The 23,297-nt window shown below is 46.9% G+C and overlaps 1 protein-coding gene and 1 long non-coding RNA gene across 3 annotated transcripts in view; one reads left to right on the forward strand and one right to left on the reverse strand.

Annotated features, from left to right (window-relative positions):
- Positions 1–21,649, forward strand: part of LAMA4 (laminin subunit alpha 4) — a 160,432-nt gene extending 138,783 nt beyond the window's left edge. For both annotated transcript variants that reach the window (XM_029047122.1, XM_029047123.1), the window contains 11 exons: positions 5–138; positions 2,797–2,961; positions 4,891–5,044; positions 6,870–7,057; positions 9,918–10,107; positions 11,198–11,359; positions 12,048–12,207; positions 13,231–13,361; positions 15,769–15,862; positions 17,761–17,880; positions 21,060–21,649. In XM_029047122.1, coding sequence (XP_028902955.1) covers positions 5–138; positions 2,797–2,961; positions 4,891–5,044; positions 6,870–7,057; positions 9,918–10,107; positions 11,198–11,359; positions 12,048–12,207; positions 13,231–13,361; positions 15,769–15,862; positions 17,761–17,880; positions 21,060–21,205 — 1,644 coding nt within the window. In that variant the 3' untranslated portion in view covers positions 21,206–21,649. The remainder of the gene's footprint in view (positions 1–4; positions 139–2,796; positions 2,962–4,890; positions 5,045–6,869; positions 7,058–9,917; positions 10,108–11,197; positions 11,360–12,047; positions 12,208–13,230; positions 13,362–15,768; positions 15,863–17,760; positions 17,881–21,059) is intronic.
- On the reverse strand, positions 5,116–21,060 carry LOC114805661. Its single transcript, XR_003753662.2, has 4 exons — positions 20,930–21,060; positions 15,677–15,970; positions 14,442–14,545; positions 5,116–5,180 (listed from the first exon to the last, which is right to left on the reverse strand). It is a non-coding gene; the product is annotated as an uncharacterized LOC114805661 (long non-coding RNA).
- Positions 21,650–23,297: the final 1,648 nt, after the last annotated feature.

Below are 23,297 nucleotides of genomic sequence, written 5' to 3' on the forward strand. Positions count from 1 at the left end.
TCAGTCGGATGTGTTCTCTCTTTCCCTGGATAAGGGTTCTGTGGTACTAAGTGTAAAAGGAATAAAGGTTCAATCAACAGATAAACAGTACAATGACGGTCAGCCCCATTTCATCATTACATCCGTCTCACCGACGAGGTACAGCTCTTTGGCCTTTATTTTGAAAAAGTCCCATAATTGCTTTTTGGACTCTGTTATCTGCAGTGACAATCCGAGCGTTATGGTGCGTCCTTTGGTTTAGAGGTGAATGCAAAGAAAAGACTTTTGGTCGTTAGTTGAAAAAACAATACCGGCGTATACAGATTTAACTATTAATTATAGAAGTCCGGCTTTGGCTCTTGGAAAATTACGTGCCGATTCAGTTTATGGGATTCATTTGAGGATGCCAGAGTTTTCCAATTATTCGCACGCATTGACGGTTTCACGCCGGCTAACCTAAAAGCCGCCCTGCATTCTAAACGTGAATATCGCCGGCTGAATTTTGGAAGCTTGAACCATCTGTTCTGTTCGAAAGGGCCGGCGGCAAGATCTCCTCTTTCACCGAAGAGAGGCGTTTAGAATGAGCAGTGGTGACCTCTGGTGGGCCGCAAAGTCCGTGGTGGTGGTAGAATGGAGGTTCCTTGGAAAGTCACCGAGTTCCTTTTCATTCCGTAGTATTTATTGGGCGCTTACTATGTGCAGAGCACTGTACTAAGCGCTTGGAACGGACAATTCGGCAACAGATAGAGACGATCCCCGCCCAGTGACGGGTTCACAGTTCCTTGTCCGGGGCTTCTCACAAACGTCACCAAGATAATATTATTCTCACCAGAGACTCGTTCGGCTCTGCTCTCCTTAACGGAAATGGCGCTGGTGGTCTTTCACGGACCATCAGTGCAGTGGATGTGTCTGTTGTATTATTGTATCATATTCTCCCCAGCGCTTAGAGAAGCAGCGTGGCTCAGTGGAAGGAGCCCGGGCTTGGGAGTCAGAGGTCATGGGCTCGAATCCCAGCTCTGCCACTTGGCAGCTGTGTGACTGTGGGCAAGTCACTCCACTTCTCTGTGCCTCAGTGACCTCATCTGTCAAATGGGGATTAACTGTGAGCCTCACGTGGGACAACCTGATTACCCTGGATCTACTCCAGCGCTCTGCACGTAGTAAGCGCTTACCAAATACCAACATTATTATTATTATTACTACAGTTTGCAGAGCACTCAATCAACGCACTTGACCGACTGACTTAAATTCCACCCTGCTCCCAGTTCTGATGCAAGTCTTGAGCGTACCCCACCTTCCCTGGCCAGGCTCCGGCAGGCCAGAGCTCAACCCCTTGAGGTGCAAACAGCTCGATTCGAACATCCCACTCCGGTTATCCAAGAAACCTCCCTCCAGATTCGGAGCTGCATCATTCTGGGACCCTGCCGTTTCTCCATTATGTTGCTAGAGCTGTGGGCCTCCGGATGGTTCGGTACGAGCCCGGCAGAAACCGCCTCCTCTCCAAGTGATTTCCGCTCAAATTTCCCCTCTTGTGGATTCGTCTCATCCCTCCCGCTCCCAGCCTGTGACCAGCCTGCCCTCCTCCTCCCTGCGTCCCACACTCACCCCCGTCTCCTCCTCATCGCCCCAGCACGTCTCTTCTCGCCCTGTTGTTTTTAGTTTTATTTATTATATCAACAGCTGTGAGCCCTGCTAGGCTCCAGCGGAGGAGGCGGGGAGGCGGGAAGAGAGGTAGGGAAGAAGGTTAAGCGCGGTAGGGGAAGGAGAGACTGCAGCCTCAGATCTTCTCCCCTGCCCCACCTCCTCTTCTTCCACAGCCATCACTTCTCCTCCCCTCATCCTACCCAAAGCTGGCTCCGGGCCCTCAGTTTTGCTGCCAGAGAAGACGGGAGTCAGAAGCCGTGGCAACAGGGACAGCGAAACCTTTTCTTTTAAATAAATACAAAAATAGAAGAGAGGGAGGGTGGGGAGACACGCTCCGCTCCTCTGCCGCTCACCTCCTCACCGTCCCCCGGCGACGCCTATTCCGCCATCGACCTCTAGCCCACGTCCTCCCTGGAATGCCCTCCCTCCTCACCTCCGCCAAACTGACTCTCTTCCCCTCTTCAAAGCCCTACTGAGAGCTCACCTCCTCCAAGAGGCCTTCCCAGACTGAGCTTCCCCTTTTCCCTCTGCTCCCTCTCTGCCCCTCTTCACCTCCCCTCAGCTAAGCCTCCTTTTCCCTCTTTCCTTCGGCTCCGCCCCCTCTCCAATCCCCTCCCCTCAGCACTGGGTTCATTTGTAAAGATTTTTATTAACCTATTTATTTTGTTAATGAGGTGTCCATCCCCTCGATTCTGTTTATTGCTATCGTTCTCGTCTGTCCGTCTCCCCCCGATTAGACGGTAAGCCCGGCAGTGGGCGGGGACCGTCTCTATCTGTTGCCGATTTGTACATTCCAAGCGCTTAGTACAGTGCTCTGCACATAGTAAGCGCTCGATAAATGCTATTGAATGAATGATTAAGAGAGAGATCAGGGTGTAGAGAGGTGGGACCAGAAATAGGAACTGGGGAGGGAAGGCTATAGGGCTGGGTCTATGTACCTTGATGGGAAAGAGGCTATATTTCCCCTGACAGCGAAGCGACAGGTACCTCTTGGACCATTTCAAATGTGGCACCATATTTGACCTACAAATCTAGGTTATTAGTGTTTCTTTTACTGACCCAAATAGTTTTTAAATTGTCTTCTGTAAAAATCTGGCATGTTTAGCATATCACCGAAAACCTCGTGTCTAAAAGGTTGAAGGGCCGCTAATCACAGAAATTTTCTCTTCGCAGATATGAACTGATCGTGGATAAAGACAAACTTGGAAAAAAGAATCCAGCCAAAGGAAAAGCAGAGCCGGCTTCGGGGAGCGAAAGCAGGTTTTACTTCGGCGGCTCACCAGTCAGTCCTCAGTTTGCTAATTTCACTGGATGTATAAGCGATGCCTATTTTTCCAGGTGGGTGAAGCGTATGTCCATCTAACCAAATACATGGGAAAGCTATAGCAGAAACTTCCAGTCTTTTAATGGGGAAATGAATCTACTGAGTTCTAAAATGTCTCAATTCTAGAATAGAATAAGTTTGAAGCTCAGGGAAGCCTGCAATACCGATACACATTTGATCTTTTACTCTTATCAGTTTATCTGGGTACGCGAGGAGGACAGTAGCACTTGTGTGGTGGTTTCTGTCTCCACGACATTTCCTGGATCTGCCCATTTCACTCCGTCCAAATGGCCAGGCCCCGTCTCAGTAACTTGTCCTATATTAAATCAGCCTAGTCACTAATCACCCTGCTTCCAGTCTCTTCCCCTCTCTAATTTGTGCTTCACTCTGATGCCCAGATCATTATTTCCCACTTATCCTTCAAGGGCTGCCTAGTCCTCTTCATTTCAAGCCGACACTCCTAACTTGGATTTAAGGCCTTCCGGAATTAAGGCCCTGACGATGACGATGGTGGTATTTGTTAAGTGCCGACTACGTGCCGAGCGCCGTTGGAAGCACTGACGTGTCCACTGTCTTCTCCCGCTGCCCTACAAGTTGCACTCTTCACTCCAACTAACCTACCACTCGCTCTCGTCTTTCCCACTTGCCACCCCTTGTTCGCCTCCTTCCTCCTGCCTGGAACTCCTTTCCCTTTCAAATCTCCCAGACTTGCCATCTTCAGACCCCCTCCAAAAACCACATCTCCTCCAAGAAGCCTCTTTTTTCTTCTCCCCGGATCCTCTTTGCCCAACTGTCACCTCAACAATTCCATGCTATTTAGGCCTCTTGCCCTCCCACGCACCCTGTGCGCCAAACTCACTCATCCACATATTCATTGAAGAGTATTTATTGAGCACTTACTATGTGCAGAGCACTGTACTAAGCGCTTGGAATGTACAAATCGGCAACAGAGAGAGACAGCCCCTGCCCATCGACGGGCTTACGGTCTCATCGGGGGAGACGGACAAAAGCGATAGCAATAAAATCCATCTGTCTCTTCTCTTCATCTAGTTCTTAATTATTTCGTGTCTGTCTCCCCATAGGTATGAGCTCCTTGAGGGTAGGAATCATGTCTTCTCACCCCACTGTACTCTCCCAAGTGCTCAGTACAGTGTTCAGCATACAATAGGTGTTCAGTATAATAGGATTGACTAATTGGGAAAACCTAAAGATGAAAATTCTCCACACGCCAAGGAAAGACACAGCTCAGGTCCCAGCTTTAGGGCGACTGCCCCCTAAACTAGAATAAAATTCAGATTTTAGGTCAGATCAAGGAGTAGTTTCTTGAAATGACCATCTTGAAATGACAGTGGTTTCACCTATCATAGCGTCTTTCGGAAGACCAAGTGCCTACTGACTGAGAGTCGGATGAATTTTGTCGTAGTCCTTTCTTAAAATCTGGAGTTGAAGTCACTCAGAAGTCTCCTCGTCATGGCTTAGTGGAAAGCGTCAGGGGCTTGGGAGTCGGAGGATGTGGGTTCAAATCCCAGCTCAGCCGCTTGTCAGCTGTGTGACTTTGGGCAACTCCTTTAACTTCTCGGTGCCTCACTTACCTCATCTGTAAAATGGCCATTAAGACCGTGAGCCCCACGTGGTACAACCTGATGACCTTGTATCTTCCCCAGCGCTTAGAACAGCGCTTCGCACCTAGTAAGCGCTTAACAAATACCATAATTATTATTATTATTACCAAGGGATTCCGAACAACACATACAAAGGACAGTTAGCCCTGTAGGCAGAAGTTGCCTTAGCTAAAATTAATGTTCAGAGTTCCTATAAAACCGTAGTTTTATGAGAACTACATGCTTTTTACCGGTACATTTGGATATTTGAAAATCTCTTGAAGCGGTTTGATTGTCCACTTGGCAGTGCTCCTTCCCATGTTTCTGCCTTGCCGCACGTAGGCTGGACAGAGACGTGGAAGTCGAGGATTTCCAGCGGTATCCTGAGAAGGTTCACACTTCCCTTTATGACTGTCCCATCGAGTCCCCCCCGGTCTCCCTCCTGCACAAAAAGGAGAAAAATTCCTCCAGACCTAAATACAAGCAAAACGTAAAGGTAAGGATTGAAATGAAAAGGTAAGATTTGCTCCAGTTGTCCTTATCTATCATGTAGGGCAATAACTGGTCTTTGTCAATTAAGCAATCACATACCATTGCATTTTGCGATGATCATACAGGAGAATCGTAGTCACCTTTAAAAAAAAAAAAAGAAAAATTTGTAGAATCAGATTCTCCAAGATTCTCTGTAGCATAATTACATTCATTTAAAAGAGGCTTGTCGGCATGCTTCACCTAAACTCAAGTTGTAAAAGGGAAAGTGATTATTTCAAAGGCACCTGTGCAAATTTACTGTCAATCCAAAGCTAACAACTATTTATAAAAAAGGTTAACTTGCTCCCTTTATTTACCCTCCCCACCCCCAGCCCCACAGCACTTATGTACCTATCCATAATTTGTTTGTTTATATTAATGTCTGTCTGCCCCTCTAGACTGGAAGCTCACTGTGGCCAGGAAATATCTGTTATATTGCTGTGCTGTACTCTCCCAAGTGCTCAGTACAGTGTTCTACACACAGTATGCACTCAAAAACTGCAATTAATTGATTGATTGATAACTAAATTGGTTTTACCTCTCTGAAATAGCTATGAATCCTTTTGCTTCATTCTTCTGAATTTTGATTATAGATATTTACCCCAACTGAACTGAATAATTAGTTTTCTGATCAGTTTTGCTCTGCTTTGCCACACTGTTGCGGACACTTAAAATGAACAACTTGCCTGGACCGCTACATTCACTCAGTCGTATTTATTGAGTGCTTACTGTGTGCAGAACACTGTACTAGGTGCTTGGAAAGTACAATTCGGCACCGAATAGAAACAATTCCTGCCCACAACGGGCTCACAGTCTAGAACGGGGAGTCAGACATCAAAACAAGTAAGCGGGCATCGATAGCATTATAAATAGAATTATAATAATTTACACATATATGCACAAGTGCTGTGGGGCGGGGAAAGGGGTAAAGCAAAGGGAACGAGTCGGGGTGATGAGGAGGGGAGGGAGAGCTTAGTCTTATAAGGTAAATGAGTTCATTCCTAGCAGTGTTGAACGAGCTATCAAAACTCTTCAAATTTGTACCATCATTTTCTCAGTTTGACGATCCCCGATTCAAGGTTTTTACCATTTCTAGCAAAATTGATTTGACAACTCCCAAGTATCACGTCAAGAATCCTTTTTTTCTCCTAGAGCCAACCCAGCTAAGAAGAACTTATCTTTCCCCTTAATATCTCTAACTCAATTTGATTTCAATAATCCAGATGAGCAAAGTCTTTACCATCTCATTATGTCAATAGCTTTGCGAGGGTTTTTGTTAGATATATTCACGTAACAATAGACGCTTTTCAAATGAAAATTTAATTTTATGATTGGAAAACACAGATTTTTTTTCTTTATATCTTCAGTATCCCAGTTTGGACTTCTTATAATTTTCAAAAATGAGGAAAAAAAAACAAAAAACAAACCAAAAATGTGTCTTTCCAAACCAGGTATCCATGGGTTGCAGACTGTTAAGAGAACTGGGGGCATTATCAATCAATCTATGGTATTTATTGAGCACTTACTATATACTGAGTGCTTGGGGGAGTACAATATAACACAGTTGGTGGATGTGTTCCCTACCCACAACGAGATTAAAATCTAGAGGAGGAGACAGGCATTAATCATTTGGGGGCTAAAGATGGGAAATTTCTAAATTTCCTCGACAAAAATCCTTCCGGACGGATTCCTTACCGGGAGTTAGTCACTAAAATTTGACTGTTGCATTCTCACCCCTCTGCTCCTTCTGTGCTTTATCCTCTGTGGTTTCTGATTCTCTTTCTGTGTAGGGAGGAAAGAATAAGGAATCCCTTTCCCGCTTTCCAACTGGACCGAAATCTCTAGAGCAAGACGCTCCGAGGGAGTCTTACTGCCGCCTGTCCAAGAGCCCCCAGGCGATTGCACACGCTTACCAATACGGAGGGACAGCCAACAGTCGCCAGGAGTTTGAATATTTGAAAGGAGATTTTGGAAAAAGGTAAATCGAAACCCTGGTCCCACCTTTTCCGGGGACCGCTCCCGCTCCTGTTCTGCCCGGCTTCCAGTCGCGCCCCTTTACTATCGTCACGGTTATGAAATAGCCTGCGGAGCACTGAAAAACAGCACGGCTTAGTGGAGCGAGCACGGGCCCTGGGGTCGGAAGGATCTGGGATTAGTCACGCGTCTGCTGTGTGACTTTGGGCGAGACACTTAACTTCTCTGGGCCACGGTTGCCTCAGCTGTAAATGGGGATTAAGAGCGTGACCCCCTTGTGGAACAACCTGATAACCTTGTATCTATCCCAGTGCTCGGCACATTAGCGGTGCTTAGGGAAACAGTGTGGCTCGGTGGAAAGAGCCCGGGCTGGGGAGTCAGAGGTCACGGGTTCGAATCCCAGCTCTGCCACTTGGCAGCTGTGTGACCGTGACCGAGAGCAAGTCACTTAACTTCTCCGTGCCTCGGTGACCTCATCTGTCAAATGGGGATGAAGACTGTGAGCCTCACGTGGGACAACCTGATGACCCTGTATCTCCCCCAGCGCTTAGAACGGTGCTCTGCACATAGTAAGTGCTTAACAGATTCCAACGTTATTAATAACAAGTACCATGATTATTATCAATACCTGATGGAATTCACGGCACTCTACTTCACAGGTGAAACGGCCCAGGCCTCGAGCCCGAGTGCCAGCTTGATCGAAGGCCCAAAGAGGCACACTTTTGTGCCATGGGGGAATTCCAGTGGTGAAGAAAAAACCTCTCCCCACAACGGCTCCCCAACCAATGATTAATTCACGGAGAATGTGCAGAGCAGGCAGGGAACAGGGAACGTGTTCTATCAGCTAATAACCTCTCACCCCCCACTGCCTTGGGGATGGCTGAGTTGGAGACAGCCCCGACTGGAAATGCCCCGTGTGGAGAGAAACCAAGGCCGGATCCTAGGCCCGCCTTCTTCGTCGTCACTCTCCGTCACCTTCCTCAGAAAGAGATACCCAGCAGCACGGTGTAGAGGATGGAGAACAGGCTTGGGAGTCAGGAGGTCATGGGTTCTAATCCTGGCTTGTCTGCCGGGTGGCCAGCTCACTTCGCTCCTCTGTGCCTCAGTTGCCTCATCTGTAAAATGGGGAGTAAGACTGTGAGCCCCGTGTGGGACGGGGACTGTGTCCAACCTGGTTACCTTGCATCTGCCCCAGGAATTAGGACAGTGCTTGGCACGTGGGAAGCGTTTAACCAAGACCATAATTATTATTATCGCCACTTCCAAAGCTGTGCTCACCTCTTCGATGAAGGCTTTCAAGTCTAACTTCAACGGATAAACGGTATCTGTTGAACTCTCTCTGTGTGCGGAATCACTCAATCAAAAGTAGTCGTTAAACGCTTACTGTGTGCAGAGTACTGTACTAAGCGCTTGGGAAAGTACAATATAACAACGTAACCGACACATTCCCTGCCTACAACGAGCTTACAGTCTAGAGGGGGAGGCAGACGTTAATATAAATAAATTATGGATACGTGCATAAGCGCCGTGGGATCCCGGCTCTGCCACCTGTCAGCTGTGTGACTGTGGGCAAGTCACTTCACTTCTCTGTGCCTCAGTTCCCTCATCTGTAATATGGGGATTAAGACTGTGAGCCTCGTGTGGGACATCCTGATTGCCCTGTATCTACCCCAGTGCTTAGAACGGTGCTCTGCACATAGTAAGCGCTTAACGAATACCAACATTATTAAGCACTTGGGAGAACACAACACGATAGAGCTGGCAGACGTGATCCCGGCTCTCAAGGAGTCTACAGTCCTAAAATTTAAAAGCACATTCGAAACATGAATGGACCTGGCCGTGGACAGTACAGTCACTCCGGGGATTTCCAATCAATCGATCAATCAGGGGTATTTATTGAGTGCCTGCTTGGGAGAGTACGATACAGTAGGGTTGGTAATCATCATTCCTGTCATCAAAGAGCTTATCCTCATCCTTTACCCTGACCTTCTCCTTGGTTACTTAAAATGTATGAGCAGATCCCTGGGCTGCCGTAGCCACTAGATATTTAGGTTTGACCTTCACTTCACTTCCACTGATATGGAAAATACAATAGGAAGTCAGAAGTTTCACGATCGAAACAGCTCATCACCGAGCATGCTCTCCATCCAAATGCCATTGTATTTCTAACGTGATTTCGGCGGACGCCATGAGTTGTAAACAATGCAGGCAAAATTAACTTTGTCCCAAACCCCGATTAGCTTGGGTTAAGTAAGTTTTGTTTGATGTGGGGCATTCAGCCAAAGTATATATATTCGGTTGGATTATATGTTTTGTAGGGTTCCTTGCGGAGGAATACAATCGTGATTCCAAACTTCCTCAGAAGAATTAACCTGTACCAAGCTCTCTGATAGCATACGAAACTAAAATTGTATTCGTTCTCCAATCTTCCCATCACTGACTTTAGTCTCCTGGGTTAACGGAGATGTTTTTGGGTGGTTTTTTTTTCCCCAACAGGAGGCTTCAGAAAGATCATGAATCCAAAAGGCAGCATTGAGAACCAGAGTTTGTGCTGCAAATAGCAAATTCACCTAAAAAACAGTTCTTATATAGTTTTTCACTGGGAGGGAGGGTGTGACACTGACATCGGTCTCTTTGGTCAGATAAGAACGCATGGTAAAGGACACCATAAATGGCTTTTGAACACCAAATAAAGGTGTGGATATGGACGGGGTAGGTTTAGGGATGTGTGTGTGTGTGTTTACTGCCAGCTGATCAATTTTCATCAGTTTTCACCAACTCATTACGCTTGTCTCGTCACTGGGAAGCAGGTCAGCGTTTGTACTCCATTTTACAAGTTGCAGCCTTTCTTTTTCATTTGACAGATCTCAGTTCTCCCTCCGCCTGAAAACTCGCTCCTCCCATGGAATGATCTTCTACGTCTCCGATGAAGAGGAGAATGATTTCATGACCCTTTTTGTGGCTCACGGTCGGCTGGTGTTCGTGTTTAACGTCGGCCACCGGAAAGTAAAGCTCAGATCCCAGGAAAAGTACAATGACGGGCTGTGGCACGACGTAAGTTAAATACGGCCGCCATCACCCTTGGAATCTCGATCCAGCATCACAAGCAGTACAGAGATTCTTCCTTATTCCTATCTGAAATCTCCTGCTTTAATTGCAGGCTATTTCCTCAGAGCCCTCCCTTCCATCTCTTGAATCACTTTTCTCCCCTTCTTCTCTGAACAACTGTTTTCTGAACCCGTTAGCGAGTCCTTTTAATAGTAACGATGACATTTATTAGGCTCTTACTATGTGCCGAGCACTAAATAAGTGGCCAGGACTGGGATGTGGCTCGATTCCAGTTCCTGAAAAGGTGGACAATTCCACTCTTTAGAGGGTAGGAGAGGTAAGAAAGCCCCCTGTAATGTCTTAGTGATCTGAAGCCATGGTGAGGTCCTGTGTACCTTCAGGAGGGTGCCCTGAAGTGACAGGGTCATTTTTGAGATGGACCCAGAGCCCAAGCTAAATGCCACCTCTCTGCCCACATCCTTGGAGAAAAGGAACCGTCTCGCCCGGAGAATTCTCCAACAGATGTGGGAGAAAAGAAATTTGGAATGCATAATTTAGCAGACAGCGGTTATTAAGGAGGTGACCGCTCAAGGATTAGATTTTATGTTAAACGCACCAACAGAATTTTGAAGCAGAAGGAGGGTTTGGAGAGGAGGCGAATTTTAAAACTGAGCCTTCTCCAGCCACACTCAAACTGGTTGTTTATCAATCAATCAGCAATATTTATTGAGCACTTTCAGGGTGCAGACACTGTACCGATAGCTCTCCCCCGCTAAACCGTAACCTCGCTGCAGGCAGGAAATACGTCTGATCTTATACCGTACTCTCCCAAGCACTTAGTACGGTGCTTTGCGCAAAGTCAGCGTTGAATAAATACGACTGAATGAATAATAGGTAGGGAGAGTACAACAGAGTAAGTAGACCTGATCCCTGCTCTCGTGAGGTTTTACGGTGTAACGGGGGAGTTTCCGATCTAGAGAATCCTAAATTCTCCAGGATTACATTTTGCACCCATCATTCTAGCTATTAACGCCTTTCTTCCACCAAATGATCAGCACGTTTCTGATTTTCCTGGATCTGTGTTTCCTCCCTTCAGGTGATATTTGTACGGGGAGTGAACAGTGGTCGTCTGACAATTGATGGCCTGCGTGTCTTAGAAGAAAGTGTCCCTGTTCCTGCCTCTGCCATCGACTGGAAAATCAGGAGTCCTATTTTCCTGGGGGGCGTGGCTCCTGGAAGAGCAGTGAAGAATGTCCAGGTAATGGATCTGGAAGACTGAGATCCAGAGAGAAACCAAAATGCTTGTCTGATTTTGGACGTGGATGTGTGCACAATAATGTTTTTGGGGGGGTTTTCCCACCCAAATCCGGGAGAATATTAGGAGTTCCAGTCAAATTCTTGCCAGGGAAGTGGGTACTGGGGTGGGGGAGAGAAATGGGGAAGAGACTTTTCAGAATGTGCAGGTTCACAGGAAATGAAGGGGGAAGGAGCTCCAGGCCAGAGGCAGGACTTGGGTAAGAGGTCAGTGGTGAGATAGACCAGATCAACTTACAATCACTGCAAGAGCAGAAGAGCCCCTCAGGCCCAACGGTTACCTTCTGCTTTACAGCAAAGCCAATGTTTTATATTTCCTTACCAATCTGCGTATAGCATGCAGTGGCTAATCATTTTTTTTAAAAAATTAACCTTAACGATGGCCCATGCACATCAAATCCCAAACTCCCGTATGAAGCAGTTGTTGGGAAAGAGTTAATCCTGACCAAGGTAGTTTTTGCAAAAGCCTGCTCTGAAAAGGTTTCCAGCATTAGAAGAGTCGAGATAAATAAGGTTCTATTAGAGATATTTGGAACCTCCGAAAGGAAGATGGAATTGATATAGAATCTGTGGAGAAGAGTGTGAAATTTTATAGTGCTGATATTCATAATTCCTCTCTTTTCTCCTCTCAGATAAACTCAGTTTACAGTTTTAGCGGTTGTCTCAGCGATCTGCAGCTTAACGGGACCTCGGTTACTTCTGCTTCTCAGACGTTCAGCGTGACTCCCTGTTTTGAAGGCCCTATGGAAACTGGAACTTATTTTTCAGTAGAAGGGGGTTATGTGGTTCTAGGTAATGTCATACTGAGTAATCCAGTTCACTATACCTTTCCCCAGTAGCCATCTTCTGTATTCAGACTGAAATCATAAGAACGTCATGATTTTCCAGATGGTTTAAAATACCATCCGAAAGTGGTGTGTCTCAAGTGCTTTCTGTGCTGAGCTCTAGGGTAGATATGAAATAATCAGATAGGATACAGTCCCGTTCCCACACGAGGCTCATAATCTAAGAACGCATATCTTTACCCCCATTTTACAGATAGGAAAATGAAGCCCAAAGAGGTGAAATGACTTTCCCGGGGTCATCGGAGTAGGCCAGTGGCCGTGCTGGGATTAGAGCCCAGATGTACTGACTCCAAATCCCATGCCCTTACTACTAAACTCCACTGCCTCCCAACTTCCATAAACCACCAGATTTTTAAAGAGAAAGGCTAAATTTTCCAGCTCTGATCAGGTCCGACTTAAAACTGTGGAGCAATTTCTAGAACCTACCATTGACAAAAGACCAATCTGCTGCTTTCTTCCAGATAAATTTGAATTTCTATCAAAAAAGCAAACACTAACTGGGGCTCCAAACTTCCCGTCCCTCACTTTCTCCACTGTCGATCTGTTATACATAACCAGCTGGCTTCCACGAATCAGAATCCCCTATGAAATTTTCATCCTCTGAGCAAGTGAAATGCAATTCCATCCCATTTTAACTCTGCCAATGTCCCAGCCTCACCGGGAAAGCTAGCTGTGAAAGGATTGTGCCTAATTCTAATTTTTCTTTCTCCCGTCCCACCCCACTCCTGACACACAGCAGAAATACAGCCACTTTTCCTCTCCTTTCTCCCTCCACATATGCAAACTCACAAAGTCTCAGCATCCAGCCTCTGGAATTTTACACGAGTAATTAAAGTGTTCTGTTCTAATCATTTGGTCATAGTCTAATGGCCTTAGGTAGAAATACCGCATTAATAGCATATACGTTATATTAATGACATATATCTGCTTCTACATGTCGAGCAATGGTTTCCGAACTCTCTTTCCCCAGATGAATCATTCAACATTGGCTTGACGTTCGAAATAGCTTTTGAAGTTCGTCCCAGAAGCAATTCAGGAATCCTGTTTCATGGACACAGTGTAAATGGAGAATATCTCAACGTTCACATAAAACAAGGACAGGTACCACCGAAAGTCGTTTTTAAACCATTTCCTACCTAAGATTTATCTTCCAAAATCTTTACGGCAAACGAGTTCCTACTGGAAAAATGGGGAAGTGAAGGTATGAAAGTCAGCCTCGGGAGATATACAGATTCTGGTAGGATCTTCTCTCGATTGTTTTGGTTTGAATATCCCTTTAGGGCAAGAATATGACAGCTATGGGGAGAGAGAGGGATTCAGACATAGAACAAAGGCAAACGTGACTTTTCTTTTTCAACAAAGATGCAGTGAAAGCCTCCAATTACATTGTCAAAATAAAAGAACACTAAATTCATAGCCATGCCCTTTCATCCATTTAAGAACTGAAATTTTGCAGCTACGATCGATCAGTACTTTCATCTTAAAATAACAGTAGGTGTACCTTCAGTTAACATCTCTTTTGCAAATAAGTACTGTGTGTCAGCCCTAGATCTTTCCCCCTTCCCTTGCAAAAACAGCTATCGAACTGGCTATCCAGGGTGGATAAATGGGAAAAATGTTTTTGAGGCGCATATGTATTTGTATTTCCTGCAAAGGTCCAAAGACAAATCTGAAACATAGGCACCTCTAAAAATTGGGGTACAGAGTGATAATAATAATAATGTTGGTATTTGTTAAGCACTTACTATGTGCAGAGCACTTTTCTAAGTGCTGGGGAAGATACAGGGTCATCAGATTGTCCCACATGAGGCTCACAGTCTTCATCCCCATTGTACAGATGAGGTCATTGAGAACCAGAGAAGTGAAGTGACTTGCCCACGGTCACCCAGCTGCCAAGCGGCGGAGCCGGGATTCGAACCCATGACCTCTGACTCCCCAGCCCGGGCTCTTTCCACTGAGCCAGGCTGCTTCCGAAGATGGGCATTAAAAGCAGTCACCTGCACAAATTGTGTGACAGCTCGGATATAAAACCACCGACTAGCAGGAATCGTATCACCATCACTGTGAACCAAAGATGGGTTTCAATTCTGAGACTTCAAGACCACCGGGAGCCTGTGCAGAGGAATTGATTCTAGTCTTAGTGGCTTGCACAGGGTCTCTCACACACTTTCTCATTCATACCTGGTTGGCATCTTCCCCGGGGGTGGTCGTACCATCTTCCTCCACCTCAGCCAGCTACCAGCGGAGCCGGGGAGTAGAATCCCGCTCACCTAAATCCCGGAATCCTGGAATTGGAAGAGCAGGGTTAGTGGTGGCACGCAGGGACCGAGAACAGCTGCAAGTGATGATTTCATTGGGTAAACTAAGCTGCTCCCCGTTGAGCCTTAATCTTAGATTCTAATCAGTTTGGTTTTACCTAGAGAAGGAATGAACTAATTTGGAAGAGTAAGATGCGCCCCATTCTGCTCAGGTGCCGAGATTCCTCCCTTTAGGAGAAGCTCTTCTCTCATAATCAATCATCCGTCGTATTTACTGAGAGCTCACTGAGTGCAGAGCGCTCCGCTAAGCACGCGGGAGAGTCCAATGTAACAGAGTCGGTAGACGCGTTCCCTGACCCCAAGCAGTTTAGAGGGGAAATACTCATCCTTCGCTCTGGTTCCTCAAGTTTGAATACTTTGGCACCCTCCGTGAGGGTTTTAATATAGAGTTTAGACTTCAATAGTTAACTTCCTCTGTAACTTCAGAAAAGATGAAAGAACAACAAGCTTCGCTTTTAATAAAATACGAGTGCAGACTTCACTGACTTGAGTTAGAGAGCGTGGCTTCAGTTCAGCCTCACCGTACTTTCTGTATTAAAAAAAAGTCAACCTATCGTCATTAAGCTTCCAGTCTTCCCTTTCTGTCCCCTCTTCACCGCTTTTTCCAAATGCAAGTAATTTCTTCTCATATTTATAAAGTTTTACAGCATATTGAAAAGTGTTGTTTTTTAAAAAACTACCAGAGGGCCCTCTAGTAGATATGTAGAAAATCGTTCTGTTTGTGTTTATTGCCTTTGCTGTGATTCTAAGTTAAAATATTTTAGTCAGTCGGACGTATTTATCGAGGGCTTGCTGTGTGCGGAGCGCTGTACTAAGCGCTTGGCAGGGTACACTATAACAATATTACGGATGCAGTTCCCTGCCCCCAGTGAGCTTATTCATTCATTCAATAGTATTTATTGAGCGCTTACTATGTGCAGAGCACCGTACTAAGCGCTTGGAATGGACAAATCGGTAACAGATAGAGACAGTCCCTGCCCTTTGAGGGGCTTACGGTCTAATCGGGGGAGACGGACAGACGAGAACAATAGCGATAAATAGCATCAAGCTTACAGTCTAGAGGGGGAGACAGACATTAATATAAATAAATAAAATTACCTATATGCGCATCTTTGCCGAGAGTAAAGGTGAAGAGAACAGAAGGAACGGAAAAAAAGGAAATTCTAAATCTCCAATATCCTGTTTTCCAGGTTATAGTGAAAGTTAACAATGGCGTCAAAGACTTCTCCACCTCAGTGACCCCAAAACAGAGTCTCTGTGACGGCCGGTGGCATAGGATCACAGGTAGGCTGGTTCCCTCGTAAATCGTGAGCGCCGTCGTCACCGTGGGTGTTTGGGCCGAGGGAGGGGAGACCGAGGCATAGCGCCTAAGTCAGGAGCTGGAAGTGTGCTCTGGATGGATAAAGAGAGAAGCGGAGACGAGTGAGGCGGAGATGAGCAGAGGCAGCATGGCCTAGTGGCCAGAGCACGGGCCTGGGAGTCGGAGGGACCTGGGTTCTAATCCTGGGCCCCGCCACTTATCTGCTTTGTGACCTTGAGCAAGTCACTTCCCTTCTCTGTGCCTCACTTACAAATGGGGAATTCATTCATTCATTCAATCATATTTATTGAGCACTTACCGTGTGCAGAGCACTGATAAGACTCTGAGCCCCATATGGGCCAGGGACTGTGTCCAACCCGATTTGCTTGTATCGATCTCGGCGCTTAGTGCGGTGCCTGGCATATAGTGAACGCTTAACCGATACTATCATTATTTAGGGATTTCTGCGTTGTTTGTACACGTGGCCTGGCTCATCCCTCACTTACTCCTCTTCTCATCCCATTCCACCCTTTCCTGCCTTGATTTGAAAGCCTCTCTGCCTAGACACATAAGAAAACTAATCCACGGCATCTTCCCGCTACCCCGCCTGGCCCTGGAAAGCAGAAGAAGGGTTGACTTGAGAGATTTAAGCAAAGGATTCCGAGTCACTTCAATTGTTTCACTGGGATTAGTATCCAGATCTCCTAGCCGTCATTTTGAAATGTCTGCTGGCATGGATATTTTCGGGAGAGTGATAATGAGAAGAATAATAATGTCGGTATTTGTTAAGCGCTTACTAGGTGCAGAGCACTGTTCTAAGAGCTGGGGTAGATACAGGGTCATCAGGTTGTCCCACGTGAGGCTCACAGTCTTCATCCCCATTTGACAGATGAGGTAACTGAGGCACAGAGAAGTGAAGTGACTTGCCCACAGTCACCCAGCTGACCGGTGGCAGAGTCGGCATTCGAACCCATGACCTCTGACCCCCCCCCCCCAGCCCGGGCTCTTTCCACTGAGCCACGCTGCTTCTCTAAGTCGGCTGGCGTGACTATTTTCAGTAAAGTGAAGCCTTTCGGTGTTTCTCAAATTATTGTTTCTGATTACAGAATGCCCTCGGTGAGATGAGCAGTGGGTTCAGAACTGTATGTTCTTGTGTGAGAAAAGTTTCCGCTTCTTCATCGTTTCCAGTTTTCTTCCTGCAGAGGCATAGTGTAGATGTGATATAAAGGGAATGTATTCATTGCTAAGCATTAGTGTAGTTTCTTACTAATTACTTGTTTTAACAGTACTCTGTCCTTAACATTTTAGAACACAGATTTTGTTTTGTTTTGTAAAACAGTCGATGGTATTTACTGAGCGCTTCGTGTGTGCAGAATAGGCAGGGATCACGTCCACTGATTCTGTTATATTCTACTCTCCCAAACACTTAGAACAGTGCTCTCCGCATAGTAAGCACTCAATAAATACCGTTTCATTGATGGATGAATTACTAAGAGCTTCAGAGAGTGCAGTACAATCAAGTAGGTAGAATCAGCGTGGCTCAGCGGAAAGAGCCCGGGCTTGGGAGTCAGAGGTCATGGGTTCGAATCCCAGCTCTGCCACTTGTCAGCTGTGTGACTGTGAGCAAGTCACTTCACTTCTCTGGGCCTCAGTTACCCCATCTGTAAAATGGGGATGAACTGTGAGCCTCACGTGAGACAACTGGTTACCCTGTCTCTACCCCAGCGCTTAGAACAGTGCTCTGCACATAGTAAGCGCTTAACAGATACCAACATTATTATTTATTAGAATGGGAAGTTCCCTGGCAAATGGAGAATTTAGGTCCTTTCAGAAGAAAATAAAATACAGAGGGCTTACGGTGCTTTCTTCTATTGTTTTTCAGTTATTCGACGCTTAAATGTGGTGCAGTTAGACGTCGACTCTGAAGTTAACCACGTGGTCGGACCAATAAATCCCAAACCCACTGACCAGAGAGAGCCTGTGTTTGTTGGAGGTGTTCCGGGTGAGATCTTCCCCCCACACTTGGCCGGCAGATTCCCAAGTTCCCAAGTCGATCCTTTTTCATTCAGCTGTTCCTTTGAAACCTGACTTGGGTCTTTCTCACGAGGATCTCAAGGGTCTTTGCATAAAGTATCGTTTCACGGATGACCAAACCCAACCTAGCGGGTAGAGGACGGCCCTGGGAGTCAGGAGGACCTGGGCTCTAATCCCAGCTCTGCTACGTGACCTTGGGCAGGTCACTTTACTTCTCTGTGCCTCTGTTACCTCATCTGTAAAATGGGGATTAAGCCTGGGAGCCCTATGCGGGACGGGGACTACGTCCAACTTGATTAACTTGTATTTACCCCGGCGCTTAGTGTAGTCTTCTTTCTCCCACCACAGACCTGGGTGGTGAGGCTAAATGACAGCTAGGAACACGATATCTCATCCCCACGGAGTCAAAGAAACTTAACCAGTAATTCTCTAACATTATCAGTTGATGCTGATAGGGTGATGAGAGCAAGGAGGTGTTGATTATAGCATGCATTAAGGAATAAAAGAAAGAAAGAAATTTTTCATAGTCCTTGGATGACAAATTCATTCATTCAATAGTATTTATCGAGCGCTTACTATGTGCAGAGCACTGTACTAAGCGCTTGGAATGTACAAATCGGCAACAGATAGAGACGGTCCCCGCCCACTGACGGGTTTACGGTCTAATCGGGGGAGACGGACAGACGAGAACGATGGCAATAAATAGAGTCGAGGGGATGAACATCTCATTAAAACAATAGCAATAAATAGAATCGAGGCGACGTACATCTCATTAACAAAATAAATAGGGTAAGGAAAATATATACAGATGAGCGGTCGAGCACAGTGCCGAGGGGAGAGGAAGGGAGAGGGGGAGGAGCAGAGGGAAAGGGGGGGAAAAGAGGGCTTAGCTGAGGGGAGGTGAAGGGGGGGTAGAGGGGAGCAGAGGGAAAAGGGGAAGCTCAGTCTGGGAAGGCCTCTTGGAGGAGGTGAGCTCTCAACAGGGTTTCGAAGAGGGGAAGAGAATGAGTTTGGCGGAGGTGAGGAGGGAGGGCCTTCCGGGACCGCGGGACGACGTGGCCCGGGGGTCGACGGCGGGACGGGCGAGGACGGGGGACGGTGAGGAGGTGGGCGGAGGAGGAGCGGAGCGTGCGGGGTGGGCGGTGGGAAGAGAGAAGGGAGGAGAGGTAGGAGGGGGCAAGGGGATGGAGAGCTTTGAAGCCTAGAGTGAGAAGTTGAATGAAATGAATGAATCCAACGTGGCCGCATCTTGCTTTCCTTTCAAGTACTTATAGGTTATTATGCCTCTGTTTGGTCTCCGTCTTGACTACCACGTTTAGCTCTTTCCATTTCCCCCCAGGATGTTCTCCTCCGTTGATTCAATTCCCTAAATCCCCTCAGATCTGCAGCTCTGGAGCGCAGCAGCTCGGAAGAGGTGTCTCCGTTAAAGGGTCCGGAAGGGGAAAGCGGTAGATCGGGAACGAGGAAGGGGAATGAGGGGGCCAGAGGGATATTCCGGACCTAGGGAGATTTGTCAATGCACGCACATCCGAATGTACGTGTCACTCGGACTCGAATATCCAATAACTGCAATCCAGGGAGGGGGTAGCAATACCGTCCCCACCCCGGGTAGCGACTGTCCCAGTGTCCAAATCAGAGAATCGTCGTCCGTCGTTATCTATGGTCCATAAACTACTCCCGGGGGGATAAATCGGAACCAAGTCCATTTGAATTCATTTCTCCTCTGCGCGTGGATTATAATAATGATCGTGGCCTTCGTTTAAAGCTTACTGCGAGTCAAGCCCTGTACTAAGCATTAGGAATCGATAGGAGATCACCAGGCTGGACACAGTCCCCCTCTCACGTGGGCTCACGGCTGAGGCTGGAGCAACACAAAGATTTGAAAATGATGGTGTTCAGTACAGTGCTAGGCGCACGGTAAGCCCCCAATAAATCCGATGAGCGAAGGAAGCGTGGGTGCTCTAGGGGAGCAAAATAGGGCTATTATTAGATCTCAGAAAAACACTGTTTCACTTTGAGGGGGAAAGATCTAGGAGACAAAATTCAGCTTTGCCCCAGAGCAAAACATTCACATCATCAGTAGTAGGAGGAGTACTTTTCCTAGTATTATGTCACTTGTTAAACGCTGACTATGTGCCAAGCACTGTTCGAAGCGCTGGGAGAGATACGGGGTGATCAGGTTGTCCCACGTGGGGCACACAGTCTTCATCCCCATTTGACAGAGGAGGAAACTGAGGTCCAGAGAAGTTAAGTGATTTGCCCAAGGTCACCCAGCGCACAAGGGGCGGAGCCGGGATTAGAACCCACGACCTCTGACTCCCGAGCCCGTGCTCTTTCCACTGAGCCACGCCTCTTCTCAGTAGATGAGCTATGACCTCTTTGAAGGGTACTTGTAAAGATTCCTAGCTATGACTGAATCAATCTGTCGTATTCGTTGATTATTGATTAATTATTCATTGATTAATACATCGCGCAGAGCACTGTATTAAGCACTTGGGAGATTACAGTATAAGGATATGGCAATATATCATGTAATATGTAACTGTCAGCTCTGGACTCTAGACTCTCAGCCCTCTGCTCCTCCCCCTCTCCCTTCCCCTCCCCTCAGTCCCGTGCTCGTCTGCTCATTTGTATATATTTTTATTACCCTATTTATTCTGTTGATGAGATGTCCATCCCCTTGATTCTATTTGTTGCTATCGTTTTTGTCCGTCCGTCTCCCCCGATTAGACCGTAAGCCCGTCAATGGGCAGGGACTGTATCTGTTGCCGAATTACAGTGCTCTGCGCATTGTAGGCGCTCAATAAATATTATTGAATGAATGAATGAATGAATGATGTAGGCAGAGAATGTGTCTGTTTATTCTTCTCGTTTACTCTGCCAAGCGCTTAGCACAGCGCTCTGTAACACAGTAAGCACTCAACGAATACGATCGACTGACTGACCGGATCCTTAAGTGGAAAGCTTGGGCCTTGAAGCCAGCCGAGCGACCGAATCTTAAAAATGGCACTATTCACCTGGGTAAATCGGTGCATGCCCCGGTGGTTCGGAGCGTAGATTTTCGCTGGAATCATTTACCCGGCGCTCTATCGTATGACTTCAGTTCGGGGCAGCGTCTTAGCGTGTCGATTTTCCTCTCGCTTCCAGAATCCCTACTGACGCCTAGCCTGGCTTCGGGCAAGCCCTTCACCGGTTGCATCCGCCACTTCGTGATCGACGAACGGCCGGTGAGCTTCAGTAAGGCGGCCCTGGTCAGCGGTGCGGTGAGCATCAATTCTTGTCCGGTAGCTTGACAGCAGTTCAGCGCTCCAGCCGAACTGCAGAGTTCTTTCGCGCACTGAAGAAAATTAAATTCGCCTAGCCGGGAGAACCCGCGTCTTCTCCTCTTGCCGGAACCTACCGAGCCACGAAGGCCCGAGCGGAATCGTTTTTATTTAGGAAGCCTTCCCCGAGCATTCGCCGTCGGCTCGCAAATGTGGAAACGAAAAGAAATAAAAAGGAGGCTAAAGTAACGTGCATTGACCGTACGTTTATACGATGGAGAGGTCTTGGATTCCTCTAATAAAATCCAAAGTTTGCTTTTAAATAAACATTGGCACTTTCGAAGCGTGGATAGACGATCTTAATCGCTGCAGTCCCCTTCCCCTCCTAAGCATTATATGCCCTAAGCTACTTTTGTTTACCTCGAAGAGATCTGCTAAGCTGCATTAAAGAATAAACGTACACGATAGATCGTTCTTGGTAGCCAAGTATTTTGTTCTACATCGTAATGTGGAATTTATTAGCATTAGCATCCGTTAAGCGCTTACTGTGGGTCAAGCACTGTTCTAGGCGCTGGGGTAGGTGCAAGTTAATCAGGTCAGGCGCAGTTCCTGTTCCACACGGTCAAGTAGGAGGGAGAAGAGGTAGTGAATGCCTGTTTTATCACTGAGGAAAGTGAATCTGCCCAAGGTCACCGATTTGGGAAACCAGGTCCGCGCTTTCCACTAGGCCAAGCTGCTTCTCTTATATGATCATATCCGGCAAAGTTTATTCGAGGCCACACGCAAACTGGCAAAAGAGTGAAATTAGAAGTTCTCCTGAAGTTCAAGTGGACGTTCGTTTCAGATTTCTATTTTAATAGGGTACCTGTTAAGCGCTTACTATGTGGAAACGCCGTTCTGAGTTGTCCCATGTGGGGCTCACAGTCTCAATCCCCGTTTTACAGATGAGGTCACCGAGGCGCAGAGAAGCTAAGTGACTTGCCCCAGGTCACACAGCAGACGAGTGGCGGAGGCGGGATGAGAAACAGGGACGGTTGCTGACATTTCTCATCAGGGGTGTTATCCTGGAGACGAAGACGATCGGCAGCGCGAGAAGTACGGGGAAGGAATGGAGATAGACCTAAAAAAAAGAGAATTAGAGGAGACCAGTAAGGTTTGTGGGTTGGTTTTAGCTGGTTTGTGAAAGAGAAAAGCGTCTGAGGGACACCGGGAATGATTCCTATATATAGGCATTAGAGAAGCAGTATGGCTCAGTGGCAAGAGCCCGGGCTTTGGAGTCAGAGGTCATGGGTTCGAATCCCCGCTCTACCACTTGTCAGCTGTGTGACCGTGGGCAAGTCGCTTCACTTCTCTGGGCCTCAGTTCCCTCTGCTGTAAAATGGGGATTAAAACTGTGAGCCCCACGTGGGACAACCCGATGACCCCGTATCTCCCCCAGCGCTTAGAACAGCGCTCTGCACATAGTAAGCGCTTAACAGATACCAGCATTATTATTATTATTATTATTATTATTATTATTATTATAAGGCCCACACGCTTGGCGATCCATTTCACCTATTCCCTGACCAGCTGCCGGCCGGGGCTATCGTCTGTCCAACCAGGACGAGGAGGCCCTCGGTCAGCCAGTGATTGCGAATGGGAAATGTTCCCGGATAAAAACACGAGCGGCATCTGCAACTATAGAATCGGGAGAAACGGGAATGATGGGGAGGAGTCATCTAATAAGCACCCCCGTCTTCAGGAGGACGAACGATTAAACCACAGTTAAATTATTACTATTTAAACAATTAACCAGAGCAGATCCTTGTTATTTATTTTCATTCATTCATTCAATACTATTTATGGAGCGCTTACTATGTGCAGAGCACCGTACTAAGCGCTTGGAATAGAGAAGCCGCGTGGCTCAGTGGAAAGAGCCCGGGCTTGGGAGTCGGAGGTCGTCGGTTCTAATCCCGGCTCCGCCGCTTGCCAGCTGGGTGACTTTGGGCAAGTCACGTCACTTCTCTGGGCCTCAGTGACCTCATCTGTAAAATGGGGATTAAAACTGTGAGCCCCACGCGGGACAACCTGATCACCTTGTATCTCCCCAGCGCATAGAGCGGTGCTTTGCACCTAGTAAGGG

Source organism: Ornithorhynchus anatinus, chromosome 19 (genome assembly GCF_004115215.2).
Source record: "Ornithorhynchus anatinus isolate Pmale09 chromosome 19, mOrnAna1.pri.v4, whole genome shotgun sequence".
Classification (NCBI taxonomy): Eukaryota; Metazoa; Chordata; class Mammalia; order Monotremata; family Ornithorhynchidae; genus Ornithorhynchus; species Ornithorhynchus anatinus.